The following is a 26785-nucleotide window of genomic DNA, read 5'->3' as shown; positions in this document are numbered from 1 at the left end:
TCTCCCGGTTGCGGGAAAGAACACTTCCAGCCTATCTCAAGCAGTCTCCCCACCCCATGAGTCTCTCAGTGTTAAAGCCGCTAACATCAAAGCTCCCTGGGAGTGAATGCTTTCTCAACACTATCTTGGAAGGTGGGTCATTTCTTTGGCAGAAGGGAGAGGGCAGTGGAATTTCCTCTGAGAAAGGACAGTTATGCAAAATGCGAGGAGGAGGAGAAAACTGAGAAGGGAGTTGGTGAGTCAGAAGAGAAAAGCTGCGCGGCTAGGCTAGTGGTGAGCCTCTCTAAAGCCAAAGTATTAACAAGGTAAGAACAGTTTTCTCTGTGTATACCCCTAAAGCAGGGCTTTTATCCCTGGGCTAATGGAGCCCAGCATCAGGTAACCCGGGGCACCTAAACTGGGAATGCAATGACAATGGTGAAGGAGGGGTGCCGATTTACAATAACCTGAAGAATCTTCCTTCAAGCACAAATTGCCTGCCAGTAGCTCCTCCATCCCCCCATTGCTCCATCCCTAAAAAAGCTGAAAGAGCCTAGAATGCCAGGGCTGTTCTTATGTATATTTTGTAGCCAATCCCCTGAAGCATCTAACTTGTTCAGATCCTGGTTTCAGAGCACAAGTCTCTACTTCCCTCGGCTTCTCTGTGCAGGTGCTTGGGAGTGAAAGACCAGCGGTGCAGAGAGCTGCAAGTTTTCTCTAACTTAGGTGAAGTGTGGTGTGATAATTGACCACTCTGGGACCTGGGACCCAGGAGACCTGGGTTCTGATTCCGGCATGGCTATCTTCCCATTGAGTCAATTAATTAAAGCTCAGTATATTTATTCTAAAAAAAAATGGGGGTGTGGATCATCACTGTCCTATCCAATTGTACCTTGGAGATACTGTGGGTTTGATTCCAGATCACAGCAATCAAGAGTGTCTCACAATAAAGCGAGTCATAATCTTTTTACTGGTGGAGGTCTTGCCTTCAACTTGTAAAAAATGCAGTATCTGTGAAATGCAATAAAGCGAAGAGCAGTAAGATGAGGTATGCCTGCATATCTAATTGGGTCGCTGTCCTAGATGTCAGAGCTCTCAGAGTTGTGGAGCACCATTCTTACAGATGAAAAGTAAGACTAAATTATGAGGCCAGCACATCAGACAAGGCAGAAGAGACCTTACCTTATATAGCCTTGGACAAGCCTGGAACTTCTAACTGGAATTGAAATACTTTTTTATGTGCAAAATAAAAATATCTGGCCTCTGCCTTCCTCACGCAGGTCAATGAGGGCACTTTAAACAGTAAAAAATGCTTTACAAATGTTTATTCATTCATTCATTCAATATGTGTTTCTTGAGCACCTAATATGTGCCAGGCACTGTCACTGGCATTAGAGACAAAGCAACAGCGAGGACACAGGTCCCGTCCTCCTGGTGCTTTCAGTCTAGTTACAATTTGTTACCACATGGGCACCTGTTGCCCAGGTGAAGATAAGCACCTGGGTGTCATTTCCTCAACCCAGCTCTGCTCTATTTGTTCTCTCTATTCTCTATCTGAAAATATCTTCTGCCACCTATAATTTCAGGTCATAGCGGCATAACCTCAGCAGAGAATCTAAGTTAGCAATGTGTCAGTGGCTGGAACGCAGGGCTCTTACACTGATGCCCATCTGTTTTTTCTCAGATTCTTCATTTTGTTTCTAAAAGGATACATTGTACCTTTGTGGGAGACATCTCTAACTCAGCCCTCTGTAATCAGGCTGCTCAATGAGGTCGGCAGACTGTGGCCCCTGTGCCACCACAATGTCACGATCCTAAAGTTCTCATGACTCTTCAATGATAGGCCTGTCCTTTGTGTGCCAAGATGATACCAGTTGCCCATCATTGGGGCAACATGTCTTTAAATTATTTTTTGGGGTGGTCATGATGGGATGCACTGAGGATTTCTTTCCCTTCTCTTTTCATTTTACTAACTGAGATGGTTACAGCAAGGGAAGTAATCTGAGTAGTCTGTTTCTCTGCAATGGGCCTTTTTTCTTTTAGAATTATTTATTTATTTTTAAGAGATTTTATTTATTTTTAGAGAGGGGAAGGGAGAAACATCAATGTGTGGTTGCCTCTTGAGTGCCCCCTACTGGGGACCTGGCCCACAACCCAGGCATGTGCCCTGGGTGGGAATTGAACCGCCAACCCTTTGGTTCACAGTCTGGTGCTCAATCCACTGAGCCACACCAGCCAGGGCTATTTACTTATTTTTGAGAGAGGGGAAGGGAGGAAGAAAGAGAGAGAGAGAAACATCTGGGGACCTGGCCTGCAACCCAGGCATGTGCCCTGACTGGGAATTGAACTGGCAACTCTTTGGTTTGAGGCTGGCACTCAATCCACTGAGCCACCCCAGCGAGGGCTGTGATGGGGCTTTTATTTCTGACTAATAAATGTTTCTTAAAATAATGTTCATTTCCCCAATTTTAATTAATACATGCTCAGTATGGAAACTTTTTTCTTTCTGGAGTGTGTTTAACTGTGCCATATTGCATCAAACTTATACCTTTGACTTATTAATATCTTGCTCCATGCAAATGAGACTTTACAGGTTCTGTGCTCAATAATCAACAGTCACCTAAATATCAGTAACTGATATTAGAGAGACATTCGTGTGCATTTTAGAAAAGGACAAGTTTCAGTTTCTGATGCAACTCATTCAGTTATTTGCTTTCTAGCAGTGACTATGCCTCTTCCTACAGTCAACAATTCATTCATTCATTCATTCAATCATTTGATGAGCCTTAATCACTTGTAAGTTTTATGTACCTGTAAGTAACATGAGACACAGTGTTTACTCTTAAATTATGACAGCCAGTGGGAGAGACATTCATCTACAGGTGGTTACTATAGAGTGAGAGATGGATGCTAATGGAAAGTTTGGGGAACACCTAAGTCTCATGGGACAGGAGATAGCTTTCAGGGAGAAAGCTGATATGTGAGCAGAATCTTGAGGGAGTAGTAGTTTTACAAATGTCTCAGGGTTTCTAAATAACTGGGAAAGTTGGGAAGAGCAGAAAGTAAAGTCTGGACTCTAAGCCACCAAAAAGGAGGGGAGTGATGGGAGACCAAAGATTAGATCATCAAGGACCCTGGGTACAAGACTTGGAGATTTAGAGTTAATGCTGTATGTGTTGGAAAGTGTGGGGGAGGAAAAATAATTTTTAAGTTCTGGCTGAACTAATAATCAAATTAACATGAGGCCTTAGCTGGGTAGCTCAGCTGGTTAGTGTGTCATCCTAATACGCCAAGGATGCGGGTTCTGTCCCTGGTCAGGGCACATACAAGAATCAATCAATCAATGCACAAATAAGTGAAACAACAAATCGATCTCTCTCAAATCAATTAATACAAAAAAATTTTTAATTAACATGAGACAGATTAACAGAAGAAAATGACCAAACTGTCATATGGGGGCCCATAACAGTATGAGACCTGAGGACTGATTGGGCAGTTAAGGCTTATGTGCCGTTTTGAGCTCAGGAGAAGGGCGCAGGACAGGGACTTCAAAGGGCAGGAAGTAAATTCACATAAAGACAAAAAAGCTAACATTTTGTAAATAAATATTTGCTGGGACACTTTTAACAATGGGACAGAGAGGACTTTGATCATACTTAGTTTATATTAAACTATAGTTACCCATCAACAGTATGCTCCCTTCCTGGGAGCAGGCCTTCTATCTAAATTTTTTTATTCAGTTAAGGAAAAGGTTAATGATTCTTTCTGAGTCTTTTGTTTCTTTAAAATAACCAGCTTAGAATAATATTTTGGGGTGGCAAACTATACTTCCCTCAAAAGTTACACAAGGATTTTAAGGAGGGGAATGACAGACTTGTGCTTTAAAAAGGTAGTTTTGACAACAATGGATGATGAGGAGGGCTGAGAGACAGAAGAGGCTACTTACCGTCAAAGCCAGGCTACAGATGAGCAGATTTAGGGTTCCTGCAACAGGGAGGGCGGCATTCAAGCATGCAATTGAACAGCCAGAAAAGAACACTCAGGAAGGTGCACTAGAGACTCTGAGATGGAGCAGGTCAGAGACTTCCCCCAAATGCTTGTCAACTCCAAGGACTATGGAGGAGGTAAGCGCAGAACAATCAGGGAAAGGTGTTGGTTAGTTCAGAGGAGATTGCCATACAAAGCCTCGGGTTTCCTTTTCTGCAGAGAGCCATGTCACCTGGCTTCTCCCAGGGTCTCAAGAAGGTTCATCTTTACCACTGATTACAGTCTCTGAAGAGATGCGCTTTGCCCAAGACACACCCTAAAGTATCCCTAGCTGTTCTGGTCATCCTGTCATGGGTTGCCTAGATCCAGAATGTGTTTAGATTCCAGTGACAAGAGATGGGACTCACTTTACAAAAGCATACTTTCTTTCTACCCAGGGAAAGTGTCCAGAGAAAGAAAAAGCAGAGAAAGAAGTCAGGGTTTCCATGGGAATTCCTGAGAATCACGGACAACTAAAGCCTGAGGACAACTGGGGACAGAGTTAGAGACCCAGCTCCAGCCCTGGGAGAGAGTGGGCAAGAGGCCAGGTGCAGACAAGGAGGGCTCAAAGCCATCGAGCCCACTCAGGGCACTGAGTTGGCTCAAAGCGGGATAGAGAAAGGGAAGGAGTAACTTTGAAAAGTTTACTTTTCTAATCCCAAGGAAATGTTAGCTTTTTTCCTGAGTTGATTTTAGACCCTGCTTATAAAATTCTACCCCAGTTTCCTTACAATTGTGCACAGGTCAAGTTCTTCTCTTTACTTTCCTCTCTTTTGTTCCATTGTTTCCTATCTTTGTTCCAAACTTATCCTCACGCTCAACAATGCCTTTGGGAGAAGATCTCTTGCTAAAGTCTTTGTGGTGTGGGGTGGGGGACATGGTGGGGAAAGAGGGTGGGCCATTATCAATAATGGCCTAGTTTCTAATCATTTCCTCTTGGGCTTCAGTTTAAACGAACTAGGAGCACACCTTAGCCATTCCTGTAATAACCTAAAGGTCCAAGACAGGAATTACCATTCACTGACATTTTCTTCACATACAGCAAAATGCTTTTCGGCCAAGGAGAGATGGTCCTCACTGGATTCTTTTGGCACATAGGGAGGAAATGCATTGTTGTAATGAATGGATGAGAGGGGTTTCTGTGCCACAGCCACACAAGGTTTGGCCTAGGTCATCACACACTTCCCAGAAGGTTTAGGGGACTTCCATGGGAAGCCCATGAACTGGCAAAGAATGCTCTACCTCTTCAGGAAGCAAGCAGTAAACTCCAAGCATCACATCTGTGGCTGCCCAATTCCTTCTCTAAACTCCACTCCCTAGAATCTCCAGAGCTGTTGACACAGAGAATGGTTTACGACCAGTGTGAAGGCTTTATGAGCAATAGATACCAAAGGTACATATTGAACCATGAGTACATATATCTGTACTCATGCTTTATGACCAGTATGAAGGTTATATGAGCAAAAGATAACAAAGGTACATATGTCTGTACTCCTTGACTTAGCAATTCTACTTCTGGGTAATAAATGTGTGATCATAAAGGTCATCATTGAAGTTTTTGAAATGGTAAAAGGCTGGAAATAACTCAAAAGCCCATCAATGAGGAAACGGGTTGAATAAATCATGGTATACCCGCACAATAGAATTCTATGTAGTGGTAAAAAGGAACAAGGAAACATTTTAGGTAAGGCCACTGAAAGCTTTCCAAGACACATTGTTATGTTAAAAAAGCAAGGTGTGGCGCATGTGGATTGCCTTGCTACTGTCTGCATTAAGAAGAGGGGAAAAATTTAGAACACGCGTACATTTGAATTCTCTTGTTATGCAAAAAGCAACTGAAAGGACACATACAAACCAGACTGAGTTGTTTAGAAACAGGCAGGTGGAGGACGGGTGTTAGAAGTGGCCTTTTCACTGACAGTGATGACAAAAAGACCAGCTAAGAAGTAAATATTAGCTGTCAGTAAATAGACAAGAGGTTACTGATTCAGAAGCTGATAAAAATTTAGGTGTTCTTTCCCTCAGAACGATACTATGATCCGTTTAAAAAAGTATGTCATTACCCCTGTTTACAAATAGCTCTAGTTTTCTAATTTGTGACTTTAGGCCTCCTCCACAGACACACTGCTTGTCAGAGGACTTTCCTTCACCTATCATGTAACAGGTTAAAGACCTGGAGTGTGACAGGCGAGGCTGCAGGCTGGCAGGTACTCGCCTTATTTCTTTTCTGCATGCAGAATCTTAGGAAGCTTTCTTTTAAATTCTGAATCTGTGCATTTAATGTCCATAATAATGATACTTTTTTGCACATTGTTTTTGTTTATTTGATTGTTTTTTAATTCGCCAATTATAGTTAACATTCAATATTATTTTAGTTTCAGGTGTACACCATAGTGCTTAGACATTCATATAATTTACAAAGTGTTCCCCCAATATTTAATACTTTTTAAAACAATTTGAACCAGTGACTATCACCTATTAAGAGCTTTTTAAAAAACTGATGCTAAGACCTGTCACCAGGAAAACAGCAAACCCTAAATCCAGCTCCAGTTACTGTCTAGAAATATATCTTCTCTTCTTTCTTAAAGCTTCAAGGAAGAACTTCTGGGTTATATCTTGACATGCAAATTAGCACCTTGCTACTATTAATATTTTACCCTTTGTGAAATAGCTATTTTATGTCTTACTAGTTATTTCTGTCAGGAAGTCACCCAAAAAGATACAGAGTCATCTTAACCCCTTAAAGAGGGTTAAGATCTCCCTTGGAATGATGTCCTAGTATGTCACTGAGAACCATGGTCTTTTCACAGAGAGCAAGCCCTGAATGTGGCAGGAGTAGGTTCAGGACCACCACCAGTCTGCATGAGCGTTAGAGCGAACTGCAAAGTGAAGTTCATTTCTCTAAATGTCTCACATCTAACAACTAGCAAATCAATCCAATATACTCATCCTGTTGGACGAAGATACTTTACTGTTATCTACCAGAACTTTTTTTTAATAATAAATCTTAAACTCGGGATGAGATGGCATTCCCTAGGGTTGTACAGTACACACCTGCCCCGCCACACGGGGCAGCCCTGGACAGGTTGTGTCCAGGGGTCAAGCACTGCCCCCAGCAGCAGCACCGTCGCTGACAGGCCACAGGGTCACTACTGCAGCTCTCAGGTTGGCCTGCCACACTTTATAGAGTTGGCTGTTAAGGAGACGATTCAGCCTAGTTTCAGGTAATTTATTACCTACACATATGTGAGGTTCAGCATTGGGTCAGCTCCTCATATCCCTAGTCCCACGGGATGAGACTAAATCAGGGAGGACCACATGACACTGAGGCGGTAACAACACACTAGCATGCAGCCACAACATTAGGGGACTAAAAGTCCTGTGCTTAACTGAGATAAAGGAAGATAGTGAGGGGATCTCAAGGCAGGAGGGTGGGTGATGGCCTCACGGCAGTTACTCCCAAGCCACTTTATCCTCCTTCCTTTCAGAAGGAATCACAGGGCTTTCAACCAAAACTTGGGCCAGACTGCAGTTAAGCTTTGCCTCCTGGCCTGTGTGAAGATGTCACCAGGGTGCCAGGATGGGGTTGTTCCCCTACATTGATGAAATATGGCTGAGTTCAGACATTTTGGTAGCTCAGTGGACAGAGAGACCAAGAGAGAGGAAGTAAAGAGCCTAAAACAAATAGAACTTATTGCCAAGGGACAGGAATTGATTCTCAGGAGGATTTGGGCAATTGCTTGCAAGAATACTCCAGCTCTCTGCATTGCTCATTGGTGGGGGTCAGGGAGAAAGTGGCTTTGGTTAGAAAGAGGATAGAAGGCAGACACCAAAACAGCCGCCTATCACAGCCCCTCTGCTTGTTCCTTAAAGGTCTTCCACTTCAGCAAGATGATACTGCCCAAAAAAACAATGCCGTTGCTGTTGTTCCTGGTCTCCCAGATAGCCATCTGCCTCATATTCATCCATTTTTACAACTTCAACCTCAACTCCCCATCTAGGAAGGAGGGGCTCAAGACCACGCATGTCTTGGTCCTGTCTTCCTGGCGCTCTGGCTCTTCTTTAGTGGGGCAGCTCTTTGGGCAGCACCCAGATGTCTTCTACCTTATGGAACCTGCCTGGCACATCTGGATGACCTTCACACAAAGCACCCCGTGGAGGCTGCATATGGCAGTGCGGGATCTGATACGTGCCATCTTTCTCTGTGACATGAGTGTCTTTGATGCCTACATGGAACCTGGTCCCCGAAAACAGTCCAGCCTCTTCCAGTGGGCAGCCAGCCGGGCCTTGTGTTCCCCACCCGCCTGTGACATCTTCCCACAAGATATGATCATACCCCAGGCTCACTGCAAGCTCCTGTGCAGTAAGCGGCCCTTTGAGGTGGTAGAGAAGGCCTGTCGCAACTACAGCCACGTGGTGCTCAAGGAGGTGCGTTTCTTCAACCTGCAGGTGCTCTACCCGCTGCTGAGGGACCCTTCCCTCAATCTGTACATTATGCACCTGGTCCGGGACCCCCGGGCGGTGTTCCGTTCCCGAGAAAACACCAGGGGGGATCTCATGATTGACAACAAAATTTTGATGGGGCAGGAGTGGCAGAAACTCAAGGAAGAAGACCAGCCCTACTATGTGTTGCAGGTCATCTGCCAAAGTCAGCTGGAGATCTATAAGGCTGTGCAGACTTTGCCTGAGGCCCTCAAGCGGCACTACCTGCTCATACGCTATGAGGACCTGGTCCGGGACCCCCTGGCCCAGACTGCTCGAATGTATGAATATGCAGGATTGAAATTCTTGCCCCACCTCCGGACCTGGGTGCATAACATCACTCGAGGCAAGGGCACGGGTAGTCACGCCTTCCTTACAGATTCTAGGGATGCCCTCAAAACCTCCGAGGCCTGGCGCTGGTCCTTGCCTTACGGAAAGGTTTCTCGGCTTCAGAAAGTCTGTGGTGACACCATGAAGTTGTTGGGCTACCGCCTTGTCAGATCAGAGCAAGAGCAGAGGAACCTGTCACTGGATCTTCTGTCTACCTGGACCCCCGCTGGCCGATTCTATGAAGAGGATTGAGGAGGCTCCATCTCCACTCGGCACCAGCCTCAGCCACGTTAACTGAAAGCTGCTTCTAAACCTTAATTACCCATATTTTGCCGTGTATAATGAGCTCCCGTGTATAATGCACGCTCATGTTTTTGTGTGCATTATACACAGGATTATTACACCCATTATTATACCCATGGTATATGTACTCATTATACCCATGTATAATGTGCATCCTTATTTTTCCCTCAAAAATTTGGGCAAAAAAGTGCGCATTATACACAGCAAAATATGGTTTGTCTCTGCCTGCATACACGTGAGCACAAGTTGTGCCCACACGTGCTCAAGCTGAGAAATCTCTGTAGCTCTACTCAGGTCTAGAAAAGAGACTCAGTATATGTGAGCAGCACATTCCCCCGCTGAAAAGGGAGTACTGCCGCCTTCTCTCCTTGGCCTTCCTACTTGTGTATACTTCAGAGACTTCATGGCCTGGGGTCCTATTTGGCACTACACAGTATCAGTGGAGTAAATCCATTAACTTCTCTGTCCATATACTGCCCAGTGGGGAAGGGGAGAGAAAAAAAATCAGGGAAATGGGTCTTTCAGCACAGATCCCACTAGTACATTCCACAGGGAGGTGAACTCTGAGCACTGGGAGCTCCCAGTGGATTCAAAAAGGGAATGGGGAACAGGGTTGGACGCTTACCCATGAGCTTGGCCATCACAGTTACCCATTATCACAAATATGAAACAAAATCTGCACAGCAGAGCAAGCTCTTAAGTTCTTGGGGTGGCTGGGTCTGATTTAGATGTCAATTCTCACTGTTTGCTTACTACATAGAAGATTTTGACCTGTGAAGCTGCTATTAAGGTTAAAATTCCAAAATAAGATTGTGTTTGGAATGTCCCCTTTGTGTGTTCTAATTTTCTTAACAGTAAATGCTCATTCTTAGAGGATCCTAACCTAAGAACATAATCATCTTCCGATATACCTTTTTCTTTTGCCATTATCTATCACCCACACATGGAAAAATTACCACGACAATGTTCAGTGTCAGATGACAAAGTCTAAACTGATCAACACTAATTGATACATTGTCCTCTTAAGAAGTTGTAGAAAGTAGACAACCAGCAGCTAAGCCCTTTCTTGTGTGAGGCATAAGTTGTAATGTTACCATATGCATCAATCTAGGGTCTGGGCAAAGAATTCGGGTTCGACCTCATTTCTGGAATAGTAGGTGCTATTTACCTCTTCCTCATCACCTCCCCTAACAAGAAGGGATGTTTCTCCCAGTCTTTGCAACATCCCCCAGATCTAGTTATGTATTAGAACAATCAGTTAAAAATTCATTTTGCAATGGCTTACCTTAGACTTGCTGGAATAGGAATCTCCCCGGGCGAGGGATGGGGAATATATATATTGCAAGTGATCCACGTGACCCTTCCACGGCCGGCCTGGCAACAGTATAGCCTGCCCTGGGCAGCAGCACTGTTGGCCTTCTTGCCCCAAGATAGGTGACTTTCCATGACATGCCAAGTATCTATACCACCCGCTCCTGACACTGGTGCTGTCCTCAGGCTGGAAGGAATAGGAAGAAGGTCTGAATCTGTCTGGAACTCCATGGTCCTCTGAGTCCTAACTTTTTAAATAGTTCATTTTGTCCAAACCTGAGAGATAATGTGTTTTCATTTTTCCTTGTGTTCCCAGTCCCACTCTGACATGGTCCTCACATCATAAAGCTGCCTGAACGTCAGATGGGGTCCCTCCCCCTCTCCTCTGCCAAGTAGCTTTTGGGCTGTATCACCACCTAAGACACTTGAGTAGCTACTTTTACCAGCTGGGTCTTTGAAGTTAATTTATATGGGGCTTTAAAGGAGTGCATTTTTTCTAACATCCAATCCGAAGCCACTCTAGATACTCCTCAAGAGCCTAGGATCTCCCAGGCAAATGCTCTTGCCTCTACAAACATAAGACGGTGTAGCATAAGATCACGCTGTATGACCTCTTTAAAAATCCAGTGTTGAGCGATACTTAGTGAGCAATGGAACAGTCTCCTGGCCATGCGTTCCAGTGGCTGACACTGGATTCAGTGATGAGAGTGGCAGTACACCCACCGTGGGATAAGGGGAGTCTGGGGAGCTGAGAACCTGTGAGGAGCGTAGAAGATGGTGTTCTGGGAAATAGACTTTCTAATCTGGAGACATCTGTTCCAACCGTAAATCCCAGCAACAGAGAGGCATCTGCTTGTGTCCTCAGCCTCCTTAGCTACATGGGGCCTGAGGATGTTCAAACAAAAATGAGGGATGAATTTGATCCAAATTTCTCGCGGCTAGTATTCAGATTTGGGGAACAAGGTCTCTTGTGTCTAGATCAAGCATAATGGCCTCAACAGCCTCATTTCAGAATAGAAATTCATGGTTTAAAAAAAACAATCATCCTGGGTAACTACCCTAAGCCCTCCACTTCGGGGAGAGAAAGGCGTCAAACATTTTAAACAGTTTTTTGGGGAGGGTGAGAAAGATGGTTTTCAAACAAAGGGGCTTTGACTGTAATTTACTGTTACTAAGTGGCTTCATTTTCTATATGAGAGCAATTGCTAAATTTTTAGTAAATGTTAATCAAAACTATTCAACTTATGAATAGTAGTTATGGAGAGAGATGGGAAGGTTGAATCAACTTCTGTTATTTTTGTGCAAAAATCTGCCATTATTTTGTCTATAACATGTGTCTCAGCAAATGGTTTATAATTTATTATGTGATTTAAACCCAAGCTAAATATAAATTAATTTTACTATGTACATTATGACTTCTATTAAATTACTTTCACACACCAGCAAAGCAAAATTAAAAATGAATATATGTGAGTGACATAGGCCAATTAACAATAAATCTCTGATAGTCATTAGCTGGGGATCCCCAATACCCTGGGATTTCTGCCCAGGGCTATGCCCCTCTTCTGCATAAATGTTCCCAGTCATTCAGAGAAAGGTGATTTTTTTAAATACAGTATTGAGGAAAAAGTAATTATAAATAACCAGAGTAAAGAGATTTGAATGCAGCATTTCAGTTAAAGGGTTTCTTCATTCATTTCAGACATGTAATGGACATCTCCTACGTGCCGAGGAATGTCGGAGGTGCTACGGATACAGCACCCAACAACAGGCAGAGCCCCTCCTTTCATGCAGCTTATATTTCAGTCATGCTATTTCTCCCTCCTGGAATACCCTACTCGGTCCCACCCCAGTTTCTCTGGCTTGTTTTTTTGATCCCTCAGGTTCGCAACTAAAACACCTCCTCTGGGATTTTTCCTGGTTTTATCCTTAAGCGTCTATTGAGTGTCACTTATACAGGCTTTCCACTATCATAAAATTATCGTACTATAAAAAACCCCTCCAATTTACACATTTTAGTTCTTTGAGGGCAGACACTATCTTAATTCACTGTGGTATAACCAACGCCTGGCACAGCTCCTAGCACACAGCACGCACTCGATAAATATTTGTTTAATGAATGAAAGGATCGCATCTGCATTTTTATAAAGGGCTCTGTTCTTCATGTAATACTTAGATAAAAGGCCAATCACAGAATCTTCTATTCTGAGAAACACAGTGATGTTTAAAGATTCAAATAAGAAAGAACTGACATTTAAAAGTTTCCTGTTTGAGAGAAAGAAGGGAAGTTGAATCTTAAAGCCCATAGCTCAGAAGTGCTGGGTCAAGTGGGGTGGCAGGTGGAAAGCGGGGAATAAAGCGGAGATTCAAGAATTGGGTTGACTAGTATTTCTACCAGTGATATTGCTGTGGCAAAAGAAAACCAACGCGAATTGTGCTGGTTTTCTGAGGAGTTGCATGTGTTCGCAGGGTACAGCATGTGAACTCATTAAGTGCCACCTGGAAGCATTTGGCAAAAATTTGCTTACTGATTGCCTTCCAGCTGGTTTTTAGCCAAATCTCCAAGCAGAGAGTTTCTGGCTTGTTTTTTATTGCCTCTCCACTATCATGTTGGCAAAGTATAGTTAAAGGAGTGGCCTAGGAGAACAGAGTCACCTTTGGTTCTTTCTTGTCTTTCACTGTCCACATCCTATTCATCCGCAAAGCCTGTCTGCTTGACTTCCAAAATATACCCCGAATCAGACCACCTCTCCCCATCTCCAATGTTACAATGTGCATCCAAACCAGCCTCAAATGTCGCCTGAATTACTGACAGCCTCCTAGTAGGTTTCTTGTCTCTTCGTGCCCTCCCTTCATAGTTCACCTCCCATTTTCTAACCACAGGGACCTATCTAAAGGGTAAATTAGAGGTCGATTCTCTGCCTGCAGTCCTCCAGTAAATAGCCCAAGTGACTGTAAATTGGAGAATGGATTAAAAAAAAAAGGTAAAGAAATGAACTACTGATTCCTCCAACATGAATGCCTCTCAAAAGCATCAAGGTAAAAGTTTTATAGGAAAGAGTTTATACTGTGTGGTTTCTTTTATATACAGTTCCAGAACAGGAAAGACTAACATGGTGGGGAAAAATCATGACAGTAGTTACCTCTGGGGGGCGGGAAGTGGTGGTGATTGACGGGGAAGAGACATGAGGGAACTTTGTTGGGGGTGGGAAGGAATGCAAATGTTTTATATCCTGATAGGAGTGTGGGTTACCTAGGTGCATGAATTTGTCAGAACTCAGTGACTCTACATTAAGATTTATATATTTCATTGCATATAAATTTTATCCCAAAATTAAAAAAACTGCAAATATTGAATTCTACTTTGTAAGTTATATAAATGTCTAACTACTATACTGTATGTACACTTGAAATGAATATAATACTGAATGTCAATTCTAAGTAAAAAAATTCTAGTTAGTGGCACATATGCTGGAAAATTTAGAAGTTACTGATGTATATAACTTACTCTGCAATGCATCCAAAAACACATCAGAGTGAATGATACATAGGTGGGTAGATATACAATAAAGTAACTATAACAAAATGTTAATGGTAGAATAATGGTGAGAAGAAAATGAGTATCCACTCTGAAAATCTTTCAATTTTCTTGTTTAAAATTTTTCATACTAATTTCATGGGGGAAATAAAAACCTCTATGGCCACCACGCTTCTGGAATGGCAGTGTGAGGAGCCCATCTGACACTTTCCTCACTGAAAGAAACATTTAACTAGAGAAAATCATGAAAACCAACCACTTACAGTCTCTGGATATTGTCCTAGGAGTATACAGCATCTGGAGAAACATGTAGCCAAGAACATTTGGTAGACCTGGATAAGGACAGCGAGAGTCTGTGGCAGTGAACCACTGCCTGACCCCATCTCTTCCCAACTCCACGTGAAGTAAGTTCTGGTCCAGGTAGGGTGGCCAAGAAGATAGGGCTCCCTCTCCCCTTGGCTCCCAGTTTAGGATTATGGCTTTACCGTAGGAGTGGCAGGTGGCCAGTAGTATATCAGCTCTTTTTCAGGCAGGGGACTGGACTGGGACTTCCGTATAAAACCCACTTCCCACCTGTAGGGCATAAGCTTTACCTCGGCACAGAGAGCTGAGGATGTTGGGCCCTGAGGCTTCCACCCTAGCTCACTCACAGATTCCGTGCCAGGAAAGGCAAACGGAAAGATTAGGGGCTACCATTCACATCCAGTGCCCTACTTGTGGAGCAAGGCAAGTGTGTCATTTCAGAAGAAGGAGACTACAGTCCCTGCTCTGTGGGGTGTGGGGAGGGGGAGAGGGGAAGAGAGGAGAGAGAAAAAGGAAAGGTGGTAAATATTACAATATGGAAAACCAGTGCCATTTGAATATTTTTAAAAAATTAAATAGACTTTATTGATTATGCTGTTACAGTTGTCCCAATTTTTCACCCTTTGCCTCCCTCTTCCTGGTACCCCCTTTCCCTCCAGCAACCCCCCCCCCCCCCCCGCTTAGTTCATGTCCAGGGGTTATGCATATAAGTTCTTTGGCCTCTCCATTTCTTATACTATTTTTAACATCCCCCTATTTTGTACCTACCAATTTATGCTTCTTTTGTTTTTAAGATTTTATTTATTTATTTTTAGAGAGAGGAGGGAGAAAGAGAGGAAAAAAAGCATTGATGTGTGAGAGATAGATTTATTGGTTGTCTCTTGCACACCCCCAACAGGGGACATGGCCCACAACCCAGGCATGTGCTCCGACTGGGAATCAAACCAGAAACCTTTCAATTTGCAGGCCAGCACTAAATCCACTGAACCACACCAGTTGGGGCCAAATTATGCTTCTTAATCCCCCCACCTTTCCTGCCACTCTCTCCCTTCCCCCTCCCAGCTGATAACCCTTCAAATGATCTCCATATCTATGACTCTGTTCCTGTTGTGCTGGTTTGCTTAGTTTGTTTTTTAGATTCAGTTGTTGATGGTTGTGAATTTGTTTCCATTTTAATGGTTATAGTTTTGATCTTCTTTTTCTTAAATAAGTCCCTTTAACATTTCCTATAGTAATGGCTTGGTGATGATGAACTCCTTTAGCTTTACCTTGTCTGGGAAGCACTTTATCTGCCCTTCCATTCTAAATGATAGCTTTTCTGGATAGAGTAATCTAAGTTGTAGGTCCTTCCTTTTCATCACTATGAATACTTCTTGCCAGTCCCTTCTAGCCTGCAAAGTTTCTTTTGAAAAAATCAGCTGACAGTCTCATGGGAACTCCTTCATAGGCTTTTCTCTTACTGCTTTTAAGATTTTATCTTTAGACTTCCGGCCAAGAAGGAGGCGTAGGTAGACACACTGTGCATCCTCGCACAACCAAAAGGACAACAACAATTTTAAAACAAAAAACAACCAGAACTGACAGAAAATTGAACTGTATGGAAGTCCAACCAAGGAGTTAAAGAAACATTCATCCAGACCAGTAGGAGGGGCAGAGACTCGCAGCTGGGCGGAGAGGACTCTCAGTAAGGCCATGGCTGGAGGACCTGGGCGGGCAAGACCATGGCTGACAGACACAGCGAGGTGGTAGACTGTGGAGCGGGGCAGGCAAGGCTTCAGCTGGCCAGCAAAGAGCAGCTGGCAGACCCCACGAGGTGGTGGCTGGTGGACCCGGTGGTCCAACATTCGCAGATAAACCAGGAAGAACAAAGGAGGGGCAAAACAGACTGCGCAATCCCAGGGCTCCAGTGCAGGGAAATAAAGCCTCAAACCACTGATTAAAAAGCCCTTGGGGGTTGAGGTGGCAGTGGGAGAAACTCCCAGCCTCACAGGAGAGGTCGTTGGAGAGACCCACAGGGTCCTAGAACATGCACAAACCCACCCACTCAGGAATCAGCACCACAAGGGCCCACTTCACTTATGGGTAGCAGAGGGAGTGCCTGAAAGCCAGCAGGGAGTGGAGCAAGAGCCATTGTTCCCTCTCGGACCCCTTCCCCACATACAACGTCACAGAGCAGCAATGTGGGTTGCCCTGCCCATGTGAATATCTAAGGCTCCGCCCATTTACGTAACCAGGACAAGACAAAAAAAAAAAAAAGGCCCAAATGAAAGAACAGATCAAAGCTCCAGAAATAATACAATTAAGCGATAAAGAGATAGCCAACCTATCAGATGCACAGTTCAAAACACTGGTAATCAGGATGCTCACAGAATTGGTTGAATTTGGTTGTAAATTAAATAAAAAAATGAAGGATATGCTAAGAGAAACAAAGGAAAATGTACAGGGACCCAACAGTAACGGGAAGGAAACTGGGACTCAAATCAACGGTATGGACCAGAAGGAAGAAAGAAACATCCAACCAGAAAAGAATGAAAAAACAAGAATTCAAAAAAATGAGGAGAGGCTTAGGAACCTCAGGACATCTTTAAATGTTCCAACATCCAAACTATAGGGGTACCAAAAGGAGAAGAGGAAGAGCAAGAAATTGAAAACTTACTTGAACAAATAATGAAGGAGAACTTCCCCAATCTGGCCAAGGAAATAGACTTCCAGGAAGTCCAGGAAGCTGAGAGTCCTAAAGAAGCTGGACCCAAGGAAGCTTCTTGATTATAATCACACATATCAAAATTATATTACCTAAGATTAAATATAAGGAGAGAATCTTAGAAGCAGCAAGAGAAAAGGACACAGTTACCTACAAAGGAGTTCCCATAAGACTGTCAGCTGATTTCTCAAAAGAGACCTTACAGACAAGAAGGGGCTGGAAAGAAGTATTCCAAGTCATGAAAGGCAAGGACCTACATCCAAGATTGCTCTATCCAGCAAAGCTTTCATTTAGAATGGAAGGGCAGATAAAGTGCTTCTCAGATAAGGTCAAGTTAAAGGAGTTCATCATCACCAAGCCCTTATTATATCAAATGTTAAAGGGATTTATCTAAGAAAAAGAAGATAAAAAATAAGAACAGTAAAATGACAGCAAACACAATTCATAAAGCAAAAACAAAAGCAAACTAAGCAAACAACTAGAGCAGGAATGCAACCACAGAAATAGAGATCATGTGGAGGGTTATCAACAGGAGAGTGGGAGGGGAATAGAGGGGGAAAAGGTACAGAGAATAAGTAGCATAAATGGTAGGTAGAAAATAAACAGGGGGAGGGTTAGAATGGTATAGGAAATGTAGAAGCCAAAGAACTTATATGTATGACCAATGGACATGAACTAAAGGGGGGAATGTGGGCGGGAAGGGGTGTGCAGGGCAGAGGGGAGTGAAGGGGGGGAAATGGGACAACTGCAATAGCATAGTCAATAAAACATATTTTTTAAAAAGATTTTATCTTTAACCTTTGGCACTTTAATTCTATGTCTTGGTGTGGACCTCTCTGGATCCAAATTGTTTGGGACTCTTTGTGCTTCCTGAACTTGTATGTCTATTTCCTTCACTAAATTAGGGAAGTTTTCTTTCATTATTTTTTCAAATAAGTTTTTGATTTCTTGCTCTTCTTCTTCTGCTTCTGGCATCCCTATGATTCGGATGTTGGCACATTTGGAGATGTCCCAGAGGCCCCTTATACTACTCTCGTTTTTGTTTTTTTTTTTAATTCTTTTTTCTTTTTGCTGTTCTGATTGAATGCTTATTTCTTCCTTATGTTCCAAATTGTTGATTTGAATATAGGCTTCATCCCCTCCACTGCTGGTTCCCTATAGATTTGTCTTTATTTCTCTTAATGCAACCTTCATTTCTTCCTGGGTCTTTTTTATGGTATTAAAATACCCAGTGATTTCTTTGAGCATCCTGATAACCAGTGTTTTGAACTGTGCATCTGATATGTTACTTATCTCCATTTCACCTAGTTCTTTTCCTGCAGTTTTGTTCTGTTCTTTCATTTGGGCCATATTTTTTTGTCTCCTCAATTTGGCAGCCTACTTATGTTTGTTTCTGTGTATCAGGTAGAGCTGCTTTGACTCCCTGTCTTAGTAGCATGGCCTATTGTAGAAAAGGCACCTGTAAATTATGTTGGGCAGAGATGTAGGTAATCATTAGGGCAGGGCAACCTGCTTCACCACTTTGTGGCTCTGTGTTGAGGGGCTGGGGGGGAGGGCTCAGAGAGGGGACAATGCTACTGCCTGGCTTCTGGAGGATTGCCCAGCATTCACCCTGTTTCCAGTCACTTTACTTTCTCCCCATATGCACCTGGTGCCCTTCCAGCTGTTGCCCTGGTGCTAAGTACCAGAGGGGGTGGGTCTGCATAATTTCTAAGTCCACGAGGGCCCTTTAAGAGGAGTCTACTGAAAATCTGGCAGTTTCTTCTACTGCCCCAATCTCTACTGGTTTTTACAGACAGAAGTTATAGGGATTTATCTTCCTGGCACTGGAACCCTGGGCTGTGTGGTCTGGCCTGGGGCTGGGATCCTTCCCTCCTGAGGTATCCCTCCTGATTTTTATCCACCACACATGAATGTGGGGCTACCCGTTCTGCCACCTCTCTGTGTCACACTGCATCTCTGTGCCTCTCTGCCTCTCTCCATGTCTCTGACTCTCCTACCCACCTGGAAGAAATGTGGCTTCTTTAAATCCTTGGTTGTTGGACTTCCATACAGCCCAATTTTCTGATGGTTCTTGGTGATATCTGTTTTGAAGTCTAGTTGTAATTTTTTCTGTAGTTGTGTGAGGAAGCAGAGCGTGTTTACCTATGCCTCCGTCTCGATCAGAAGTCCTCCTGTTTGAATTCTTTTACAATTCATCACAACACCTTTCAGTGCCTGCAACTGGCTTAGTTATTTGTTTGAATGTTTGTTTTCTGTCTCCCCTACTACCAGATGTTTCTGTCTTGTTTGTCCTCGTAGAAGATGCTCAATGAATATGTGATGGCAAACACCGCACCAAGAGGAGAAATCCAAAATGAATGCATGAGCAAACTGTTTGAAACTTTCCAACTATTCCTCCAATTTCTCCTGACCACAAATAATATCTCTATCACCTAGTCTAGTCTTCATCACCTGAGTGCTTACTGAAATTACAAACTCTTAGGCCACACCTCCATAGAGTCATTGTCTCTGCTTTTTAACAACACACCTGCCTGCCTTGAGAAACACATATAAAAAAAAGGGTAAGAACAAAGTCTGTGTGATGGTCTGAGCAGTGCTTCTGTGCATCAAACTAGACACTAGACACTAGGACTGTTGACTATACAGGAGAAACTGGAACAAACCCACAGTAACTTTTCATGGGGAAGTTCAAGTTGTTAGTTACGTTTGCTTTTCTCCTTCCCAGAGGCAGGGTGGAGTCACCGGGCTTAAAAACTGCTAGAGATTAGAATCAAAGGCTCAAGTAATTTAAGTGCTAGAAGGGACTTCCGACTTCACTTGTTTCCCTCTTATAATTTATATCCAAAATATCACAATTTCACTTTCCATGAACTCTTTGCTATTCAAAGCATTTTCTGCAGACCAGCATCATCAGCCTTACCTCGAAACTTGTTGGGAAATGCAAGATTTCAGACCCCGTTGCAGAGCTATGCAATCAGAATTTGCAATTTCACATGACCCCCAGGTAACGTGTACAGTTTGAGAAGCACAGCAATTTCTGGACATACTGAACCAGTGCCTACTATCGCCCAAAACGTGTTATCTACCATTAGCACTTACCTGCCAGACTGGACCAAGAGAATGAGGAGAAATGATGAATGAACCGTTTTCCCAAATGGCCCGTGCAGAATTCGTGGACCTGTGTGTTAGGGAAAAGAAAAGAGGCTCTAAGGATAGAATTCAAAAGCAATTTCAAAGCTTTGAATATGGTTTGGTTTTTAGACAACATTAAGACATGTTAAATTTTGTTAGGTGTTATGGTAGTGTTGTAGAAAAATGAAGGAAGGAAGGAAGGAAGGAAAAAACAGAGAGAGGAAGAAAGACAGAAAAGTCCCTATCTGTTAATTATGGGTGAATTCATATGCTATCTTGGATTTGCTTTAAAATGCACCAGGAAAAAAAAAAGTGGGTGAATGAAAGAAATTGTCAAAATGGTGATAATTTTTGGAAATGAGTGATGAACACATTGAGATTATTATATACTCTCTCTACTTTTGTATATGTTTGAAAGTTTTACAATAAAAAATAATTTGTTTAAAGTAGTCTCAAGACTGATAGCTACCAGTCTCCCCAAGAGGCACTTGTGGTGGGAAAGTGTAGTCAGAAATGTTGTGTATCTGCCCCAAAGTGAAGGCGGAATGGAAACAGGCAAGAAGTAAGGTTCATGGTCCAGACCCCTTGGCTACATTCCTTCACTTAATCCAGCACCTTAGCCAAGTGACAGAATATAGCGGCATCAATCACAGGATAAACTGGTATTGTATGCCTCCTGGTGGACTGTATGGGGAAGAACACACATCACTGCTGAAAATGTTTAAGTCAAGTCTAACCATTAGTCAGTGGTCAAACGCTGCGACATTCTGTCCGATAACAGGCCTGAACTCTAAATGGTCACTATCATGAAAGGCAAAAAAAATGTTTTTTAATCAGGCATACTGCTTTAAATTAAAGATGACTAAAGAGATATAACATCTAAATGCAATGGGTGAACTTTGATTGGACCTAGATTTAAAAAAGAAAGGCTGGAAAAAAGCCATTATTGGAACAATTAGAAACTTTGAGAATGGACAGTGTGCTAGATATTTCTGAAAAAATATTAAATGTTTTGGGTATGACTAAAAAAATTAAACCAGCCTTATGAGGTAAGTGGTAACCCTTTTTAGAGACTGGAAAACTGAGATTCACAGAGATAGGAGGTCTTGCGCAAGAACCCACAGCAGTTAATGGCAGTGCCAAATTGGGCCCATATCTCCCTGCCTCCAGAGCACGAGCTCTTGGCTGGTGGATGCTTTTCCTCCTCAGCAGCCCCAGGAAGTAAGAGACAAGACTGTGGTCTACAGTGTGTCCCAGGGAATGATAGTGGCTGAAGAGGGTAAAGAGGCACCATTTACTATTGTCACAGAACCAGCAGTCATTCATTCATTCAAAATTCATTGTTGGGTGACAATGATAAGCAAAAGCAGGCATTCCCTGGATTCAGACTGCACCCTAGTGAAGGAGATAGACATTACTCAAATGTTGGAACCACTCAAAGGAATGAATAGTAACAAAAGAAAATAAGAGCAATGATGAAAAGAAAGTTGACCAAAAGTCGAGGGTCAGAAGATGACTTCCATGACTTGTGCTCTGAAGAATGAATAGACGTTAACGATACACACAAAGGAAAGAGTAAGAGCAAAAAGCCTATGGCAAGAGGGGGAAGCCAGACCTTACAGCAGGAAAGGCCCAAGAGCTAGCAGGTATGTGGTAACAAGTGAGAATGGAGAAAAGCAGGTAGGTCCAGACTAGGGACCCTGAATCCCATGCTAGAGAGTCTGTTCAATTTTTAAAGCAATAGAAAGTTATTAAGGGGGTTAAGCAAGTGACAAAATCAGCCTTCAGGTTAAAAACAACAATAACAACAACAACAACACTTCGGCTGCAATGTTGAGAGGATGGCTAAACAAAACAGATGTTAGATCAGTTAAGAGACTGTGGCAGCCAGTGGTCACTTGGACTAGGGTGAGCAGTGAAGATGCAATGCCAGATCTAAGGCATATTTGGGAGGACTGGATATGGGGAAATGCAGGAGAAGTAGAGGTTGAAGGTGCCACTTAGGTTTCTAGCTTATGCATGGATAGAGATGCCACTCCCTGAGAGAAGGGACATTGAAAGGCCAGATTCAGGAAGATTTGAGAGAACTCTTGGAAATGAAGAATTGGTGGTGCTTTTGAGACCTCCTTGAGACGTAAAGATGGGAGGAAGCAGTTGGATGGGCAAGTCTGAAGTTCAAGAGAGAAGTCTAGACCAGAGAAGTACATGGGATATCAACAACTTATGATTACTGAGGTCGGGGTGAGATGGTTTCAGAAAGGGAGGATTTAGCCAATGGAAACCTCTGGGATTTGATGATTCATAAAGAGAAGGCAGGAGTTGATGCAGAAGTATTGGAAGGGAGAAGTGGAGGGGCTGACTGAGGATCCTGAGGGACAAGTTGTGGCTGGGGGAAAGCCTTAGTGTCGCCCACTGTCTTCAGATGCACTGCATTCCTGCCAGCAGTGGCATCATCCTCACCAGTGCTGAGGGACAGCTCACCCTCTTCTCCACCTGGCAGGTTCTCTCACTCACCTCTGGCCTGCAGCCTGCATGCCTGTTGCTCCTGCTTCATGGGAAAGCACTCTAGTCCTGGGCTTCTCTCCTGGTGTTTCCCAAATTATACCATAATTTATTTATTAATCAATTAACTTAGCTAGTAAGTACTCCCTTAGTGATGGGCAAAATTTATGGGCAAAAATTATGGTAACCATAATATGGAATACTATGTAACAGGAGAGAGACAGAGAGAGAGAGAAAAATTTTTCTGTGTGCACATATGGAAAGCCCCCAAAAGCACAGTACAAAACCATGATTTCATGCTCTCTTTTACAATGGGGGAAGAATTTAAACCCGTATTTAAATTTGTATACGCCTAGAGAAACCATGGAATAGACGAGACTAAACAGAGTAACCTCACAGGGGATAAGGCAGGTTGGATTGGGAAGATGAGGATTAAGGATGAAAGGAGAACTTCTACTATATGACTCTTTATACTGAAAATTTTCTGAATCTTGTGAATATATTAACTATTCAAAAAAATCTGGAAAAATGATGTTTTCCAATGTAAGTTTCATGAGTTGCATACTTCATATTTTTAATGAGACTGATTTAACCTAGTACATTATTTTATAATTAATTTTTAAGATAATTATAGAGTCATAAGAAGTTGTGAGAAATAATACATAGAGATCCAGTATACCCTTTACCCAGCAACCCCTGACCCCATGATAACTTCTTGCAAAGCTACAGTAAGACATCACAACCAGGACATTAATATTGGTACAGTCAAGATATAGACCGTTTCTGTCATAATTGTGTGCTATTTTTTTAGTCCTGAGGATGTGTGACCTAGTAAATGAAATAACACACTATACAAATCATTGCATCTAGTATAATCCCACATTTTAAAAAAATATCCGAAAGAAAATCCAGCACAGCAAAATGGGAATGGCGGTTATCTCTGGGCATGAGGATTACATGTGGTTTAACTTTTTCTTTTTCGTTCTATAGTCGTTTTCTTTTTTTGAGGTTAAATTCATGTAGCGTGCAATTAACCATTTAAAACTGTGCAAATCAGTGGCATTTAGTGCATTCATAATGTTGTGCAACTTCCTCTCTTTAGTTTCAAAACTTTTTCCTCACCCCTTTTCCATTAAAAAGCTTAATAACCGTAACCCCCTTCCCCCACCCCAACAACCTCTAAGCTGCTTTCTGTCTTTAAGGATTTACCTATTTTCTGGATATTCTATACAGAAAGAATCATACATTTCATTACATGGCTCTGCCTTTTCAACTTAAGGCTTCTAAGGAGATGCTGGTGCAGTATTTGTAAAAGGACTGTCAAAGCAGGGCTGAGGGCCCAGTGAGCCTGGAGACTGCACCAAGGACACTGGTTTACCTTATTTTTATTGTAAGTATAGAACTAGAGGAGGTTCGAGGTTAGATTAGTATTGGGTACAGACTTTGCATGGTAAATGCTATAGAGAAAGATAAGGAAGCTAAGAAGTTGAAGTGGCTGCTAACACTGTGGGAGAATATTGCACCATGGGAATACACTGGAAAGAAACAGGTGAGTAGCAATGCAAGGGAATGAAAGAACTTAGGGGGAAAGTGTGGAGAGATTAGAGGGCTGAATAAATGTCACGGGTCAAGGTGTAAATTTGTCTGAGTTGACGGGTGAGCTGGCAGTGGTGAGTAAATTAGTCACTGGGTTTAAGATTCCTACAATAGTCGATTTGAGATAATGATAAAGAACAAAGGTGTGGTTTTGGAGTGGATGACGGAACGGGGTAGGGTTTATAGCTCCTTTGGGTTCTCGATAGGCAAGAGGCCTTGAAGTCAGTCATAGGGCGTGGGTCAGGTCATCCACAGAAATCCTAAAATTTCACACATGTCAAGGACCTAAGAAAACAAAGGAGACTGCACAAAAAGCATGTGAACTAATACAGCCTATGTTTTAAAGGGAGATAATTGCTGTATGACTGAGAGTAAATATCCTGAAAGGACACTAAGGTAGAATCTAGACAACATGAAAAAAGGCAATTCGAACCAGCTGTACAGGTGGCAGTATCCTCGGGGGAACAGCAAAGTCACACTTAAGGCGAAGAGTGAAGGAACCATTCTAAAGAACTGGGGAATGGCAGGGAAGTGTCTCTGCCATGGAACAAAGATTCCAGGGGGAGAGTGTGTAAGGAAAAAGCAATAGGTTGGAGGGAGCTATGCGAAGCGTGCGGATTTTATAGCAATAGCACAAACTGGATAACGTGAATATGTTTGGGCTTCACAACAACTAGATATGCTGGATCAAATCTAGCAAGCAAATTTGCAGATTCAGAGAGAAACTTGTAAGACAGTAAGGGAATCTCTCAAAGAGTACACATAAAGAGGGGACCCAAAACCAGGACATTAAGAGTATGCTTATGTTGCTGCTGTCTCAGTAACCAAGGGATTGGTCACGGTGTACAATGGGTGCAACAATGTGACTCGTAGAGAGCATCCAGATTTGCAGGTGCCGTGCTATCCTATGAAACTTGTGTGAAAATACACCCAAATTGTTTAAAATAAATAAGAGTATGGATAAAAATGTACTGGGGATTCAGTTATTTTCCCATGGATTCAATAACTCCAGCCTTAGAATATTTAAAATATAGCCCCTCGTGGGTAGTAGTGTGCGTGTGTGTGGAGCGTGGCAGTGGATCCCGGCTGAGGGGGCTCCGAATACGCCGGGGACTGTACTTTCGGAAACTTACAACCGCTACCGGGAAACAACTTCTCCTTCCGTTTCACAAATCGTGCTGCGAAAAGGTTAACAGGGGTTTACAATACCTTGGGATGATCTGTTGACTTCCGGGAAGTCTCCCGCTGTCTGTGGCCCAAGTAGGGCACAAAGGAGGAAAAGAATCACTCAACAGGGCGGCGAGGGTCCAGATGAAAGTCTGGAGAAAGAAATAAAACCCAAGCCCATTACGGAAATCAGTCGGCACCGGTTTAAAGGAATTGACCCTCGTCTTCTCTCAGGTTCACCGCCTGCACCCAGAGTGGCGCCTAGTTGCTTCGCGACAACGCATGCGCCCTGAGCAGCGCGGCGTCCCGCACTTGTACCTGCGCCTGCGCAGGCGTGGGTTTTCTGAGTCTCTTCCCAGGGCCAGGGAGTTGCTGCACCCAACTGGGACTCATTGTTGCACCACTTTTGTGGCAGTTACCTAGTAGGCGGTGCTCCGCAATAGAAGGTAAGGTGAATTCATACCTGAGAGGCTTTGTCTCCAACTGTTTTATGCACTTTGTTTTATTCTGGGACGTTCAGATGCTATCTCTCCTGCTATCTTCTCCGTTATCCAAAGCTGCTCAGAGTAGGCTCCCCGGGGAATTTAAAGCTTGTTTGGAAGCAGCCCTTGCACAGGGATCCTTTTTCTTTCTTTCTTAATCTAGAAATATCCAGGATGCGATGGCCGCCTCAGAAATGTCATTTCTCCTTGGCCTTCAATAGGACACTGAATTCTAAAGTCGAATAATGGATATTTGAAGAAAGGAAAGAAAAAAGGAAATCTACCCCCTCCCCCCACGTTTACATATACATGTAATCTAGAAGAATGAGCCAGGAAATGCTGACTGTGATTACCTCAGGGGAGAAGATACTGGGTGGCTGAGGACGGACCTGAAGAGTGGGTTGGGGGGAGGGGTGCATTGTTTGAAGTTTGACCAATGCGAATGTAGTATTTTTAAATGTTTGAATGTTTGACTCCATCAAAATGTATTCAGAAGTTTGAGAAGTCTGAGTAGAATTTAGTAATGCACGATAGCATATGTGCGTTTGAAGAAAAAATGTCTTGTGTAAACTACCAAGTCTTCCTGTTTATTTCTGGACAGAGATCTTTGGGGGTTGAGGAGGCAGCGGGGTACAGGAAAAGAGGGGCCAGGCATTTTCCGAAAATTATCAGCAGTGGTACCATCCAGGAAACAAATCTTTATCATCTCAATCATTGTATATTCCTTGTGGATTTGCTGAAGAAAATGGAAAGGTAAATTTTAGTGTGAGCTCACTGAACGGGGACATTTGATGTTTATTTTTGTGAAGGAAATTAAGTGGGTGTCACTGGCAGCCTTGAGACCTGAAGTTCCTCTTCCAGATAAGGAAAACTTCCCTTAGTGAGGAATCTCCAGGCTGATTATGGTGTATTTCTGCCCCAACCTTG

General features: G+C 43.0%; 1 protein-coding gene across 3 annotated transcripts; it reads left to right on the top strand.

The window, feature by feature from the left end:
- Positions 1-25776, top strand: CHST4 (carbohydrate sulfotransferase 4). 3 transcript variants are annotated; one of them, XR_008425811.1, is made up of 2 exons: positions 1-305; positions 25611-25776. XR_008425811.1 is itself a non-coding variant. In XM_024556109.4 (2 exons), exon 2 carries the CDS (start codon positions 7897-7899, stop codon positions 9067-9069), a length of 1173 nt encoding a protein of 390 aa, XP_024411877.1. In that variant the 5' UTR covers positions 1-132; positions 7879-7896; the 3' UTR covers positions 9070-13788. The 3 variants fall into 3 exon arrangements, 2 of the variants coding, with proteins under 2 accessions (XP_024411877.1, XP_024411876.1); XM_024556109.4 differs by lacking the exon at positions 25611-25776 and adding an exon at positions 7879-13788 and having other exon boundaries at positions 1-132; XM_024556108.4 differs by lacking the exon at positions 25611-25776 and adding an exon at positions 7879-13788.
- Positions 25777-26785: the final 1009 nt, after the last annotated feature.

Source organism: Desmodus rotundus, chromosome 12 (genome assembly GCF_022682495.2).
Source record: "Desmodus rotundus isolate HL8 chromosome 12, HLdesRot8A.1, whole genome shotgun sequence".
Taxonomy (NCBI): Eukaryota; Metazoa; Chordata; class Mammalia; order Chiroptera; family Phyllostomidae; genus Desmodus; species Desmodus rotundus.
This window is presented reverse-complemented; position numbering and strand designations above follow the sequence as displayed.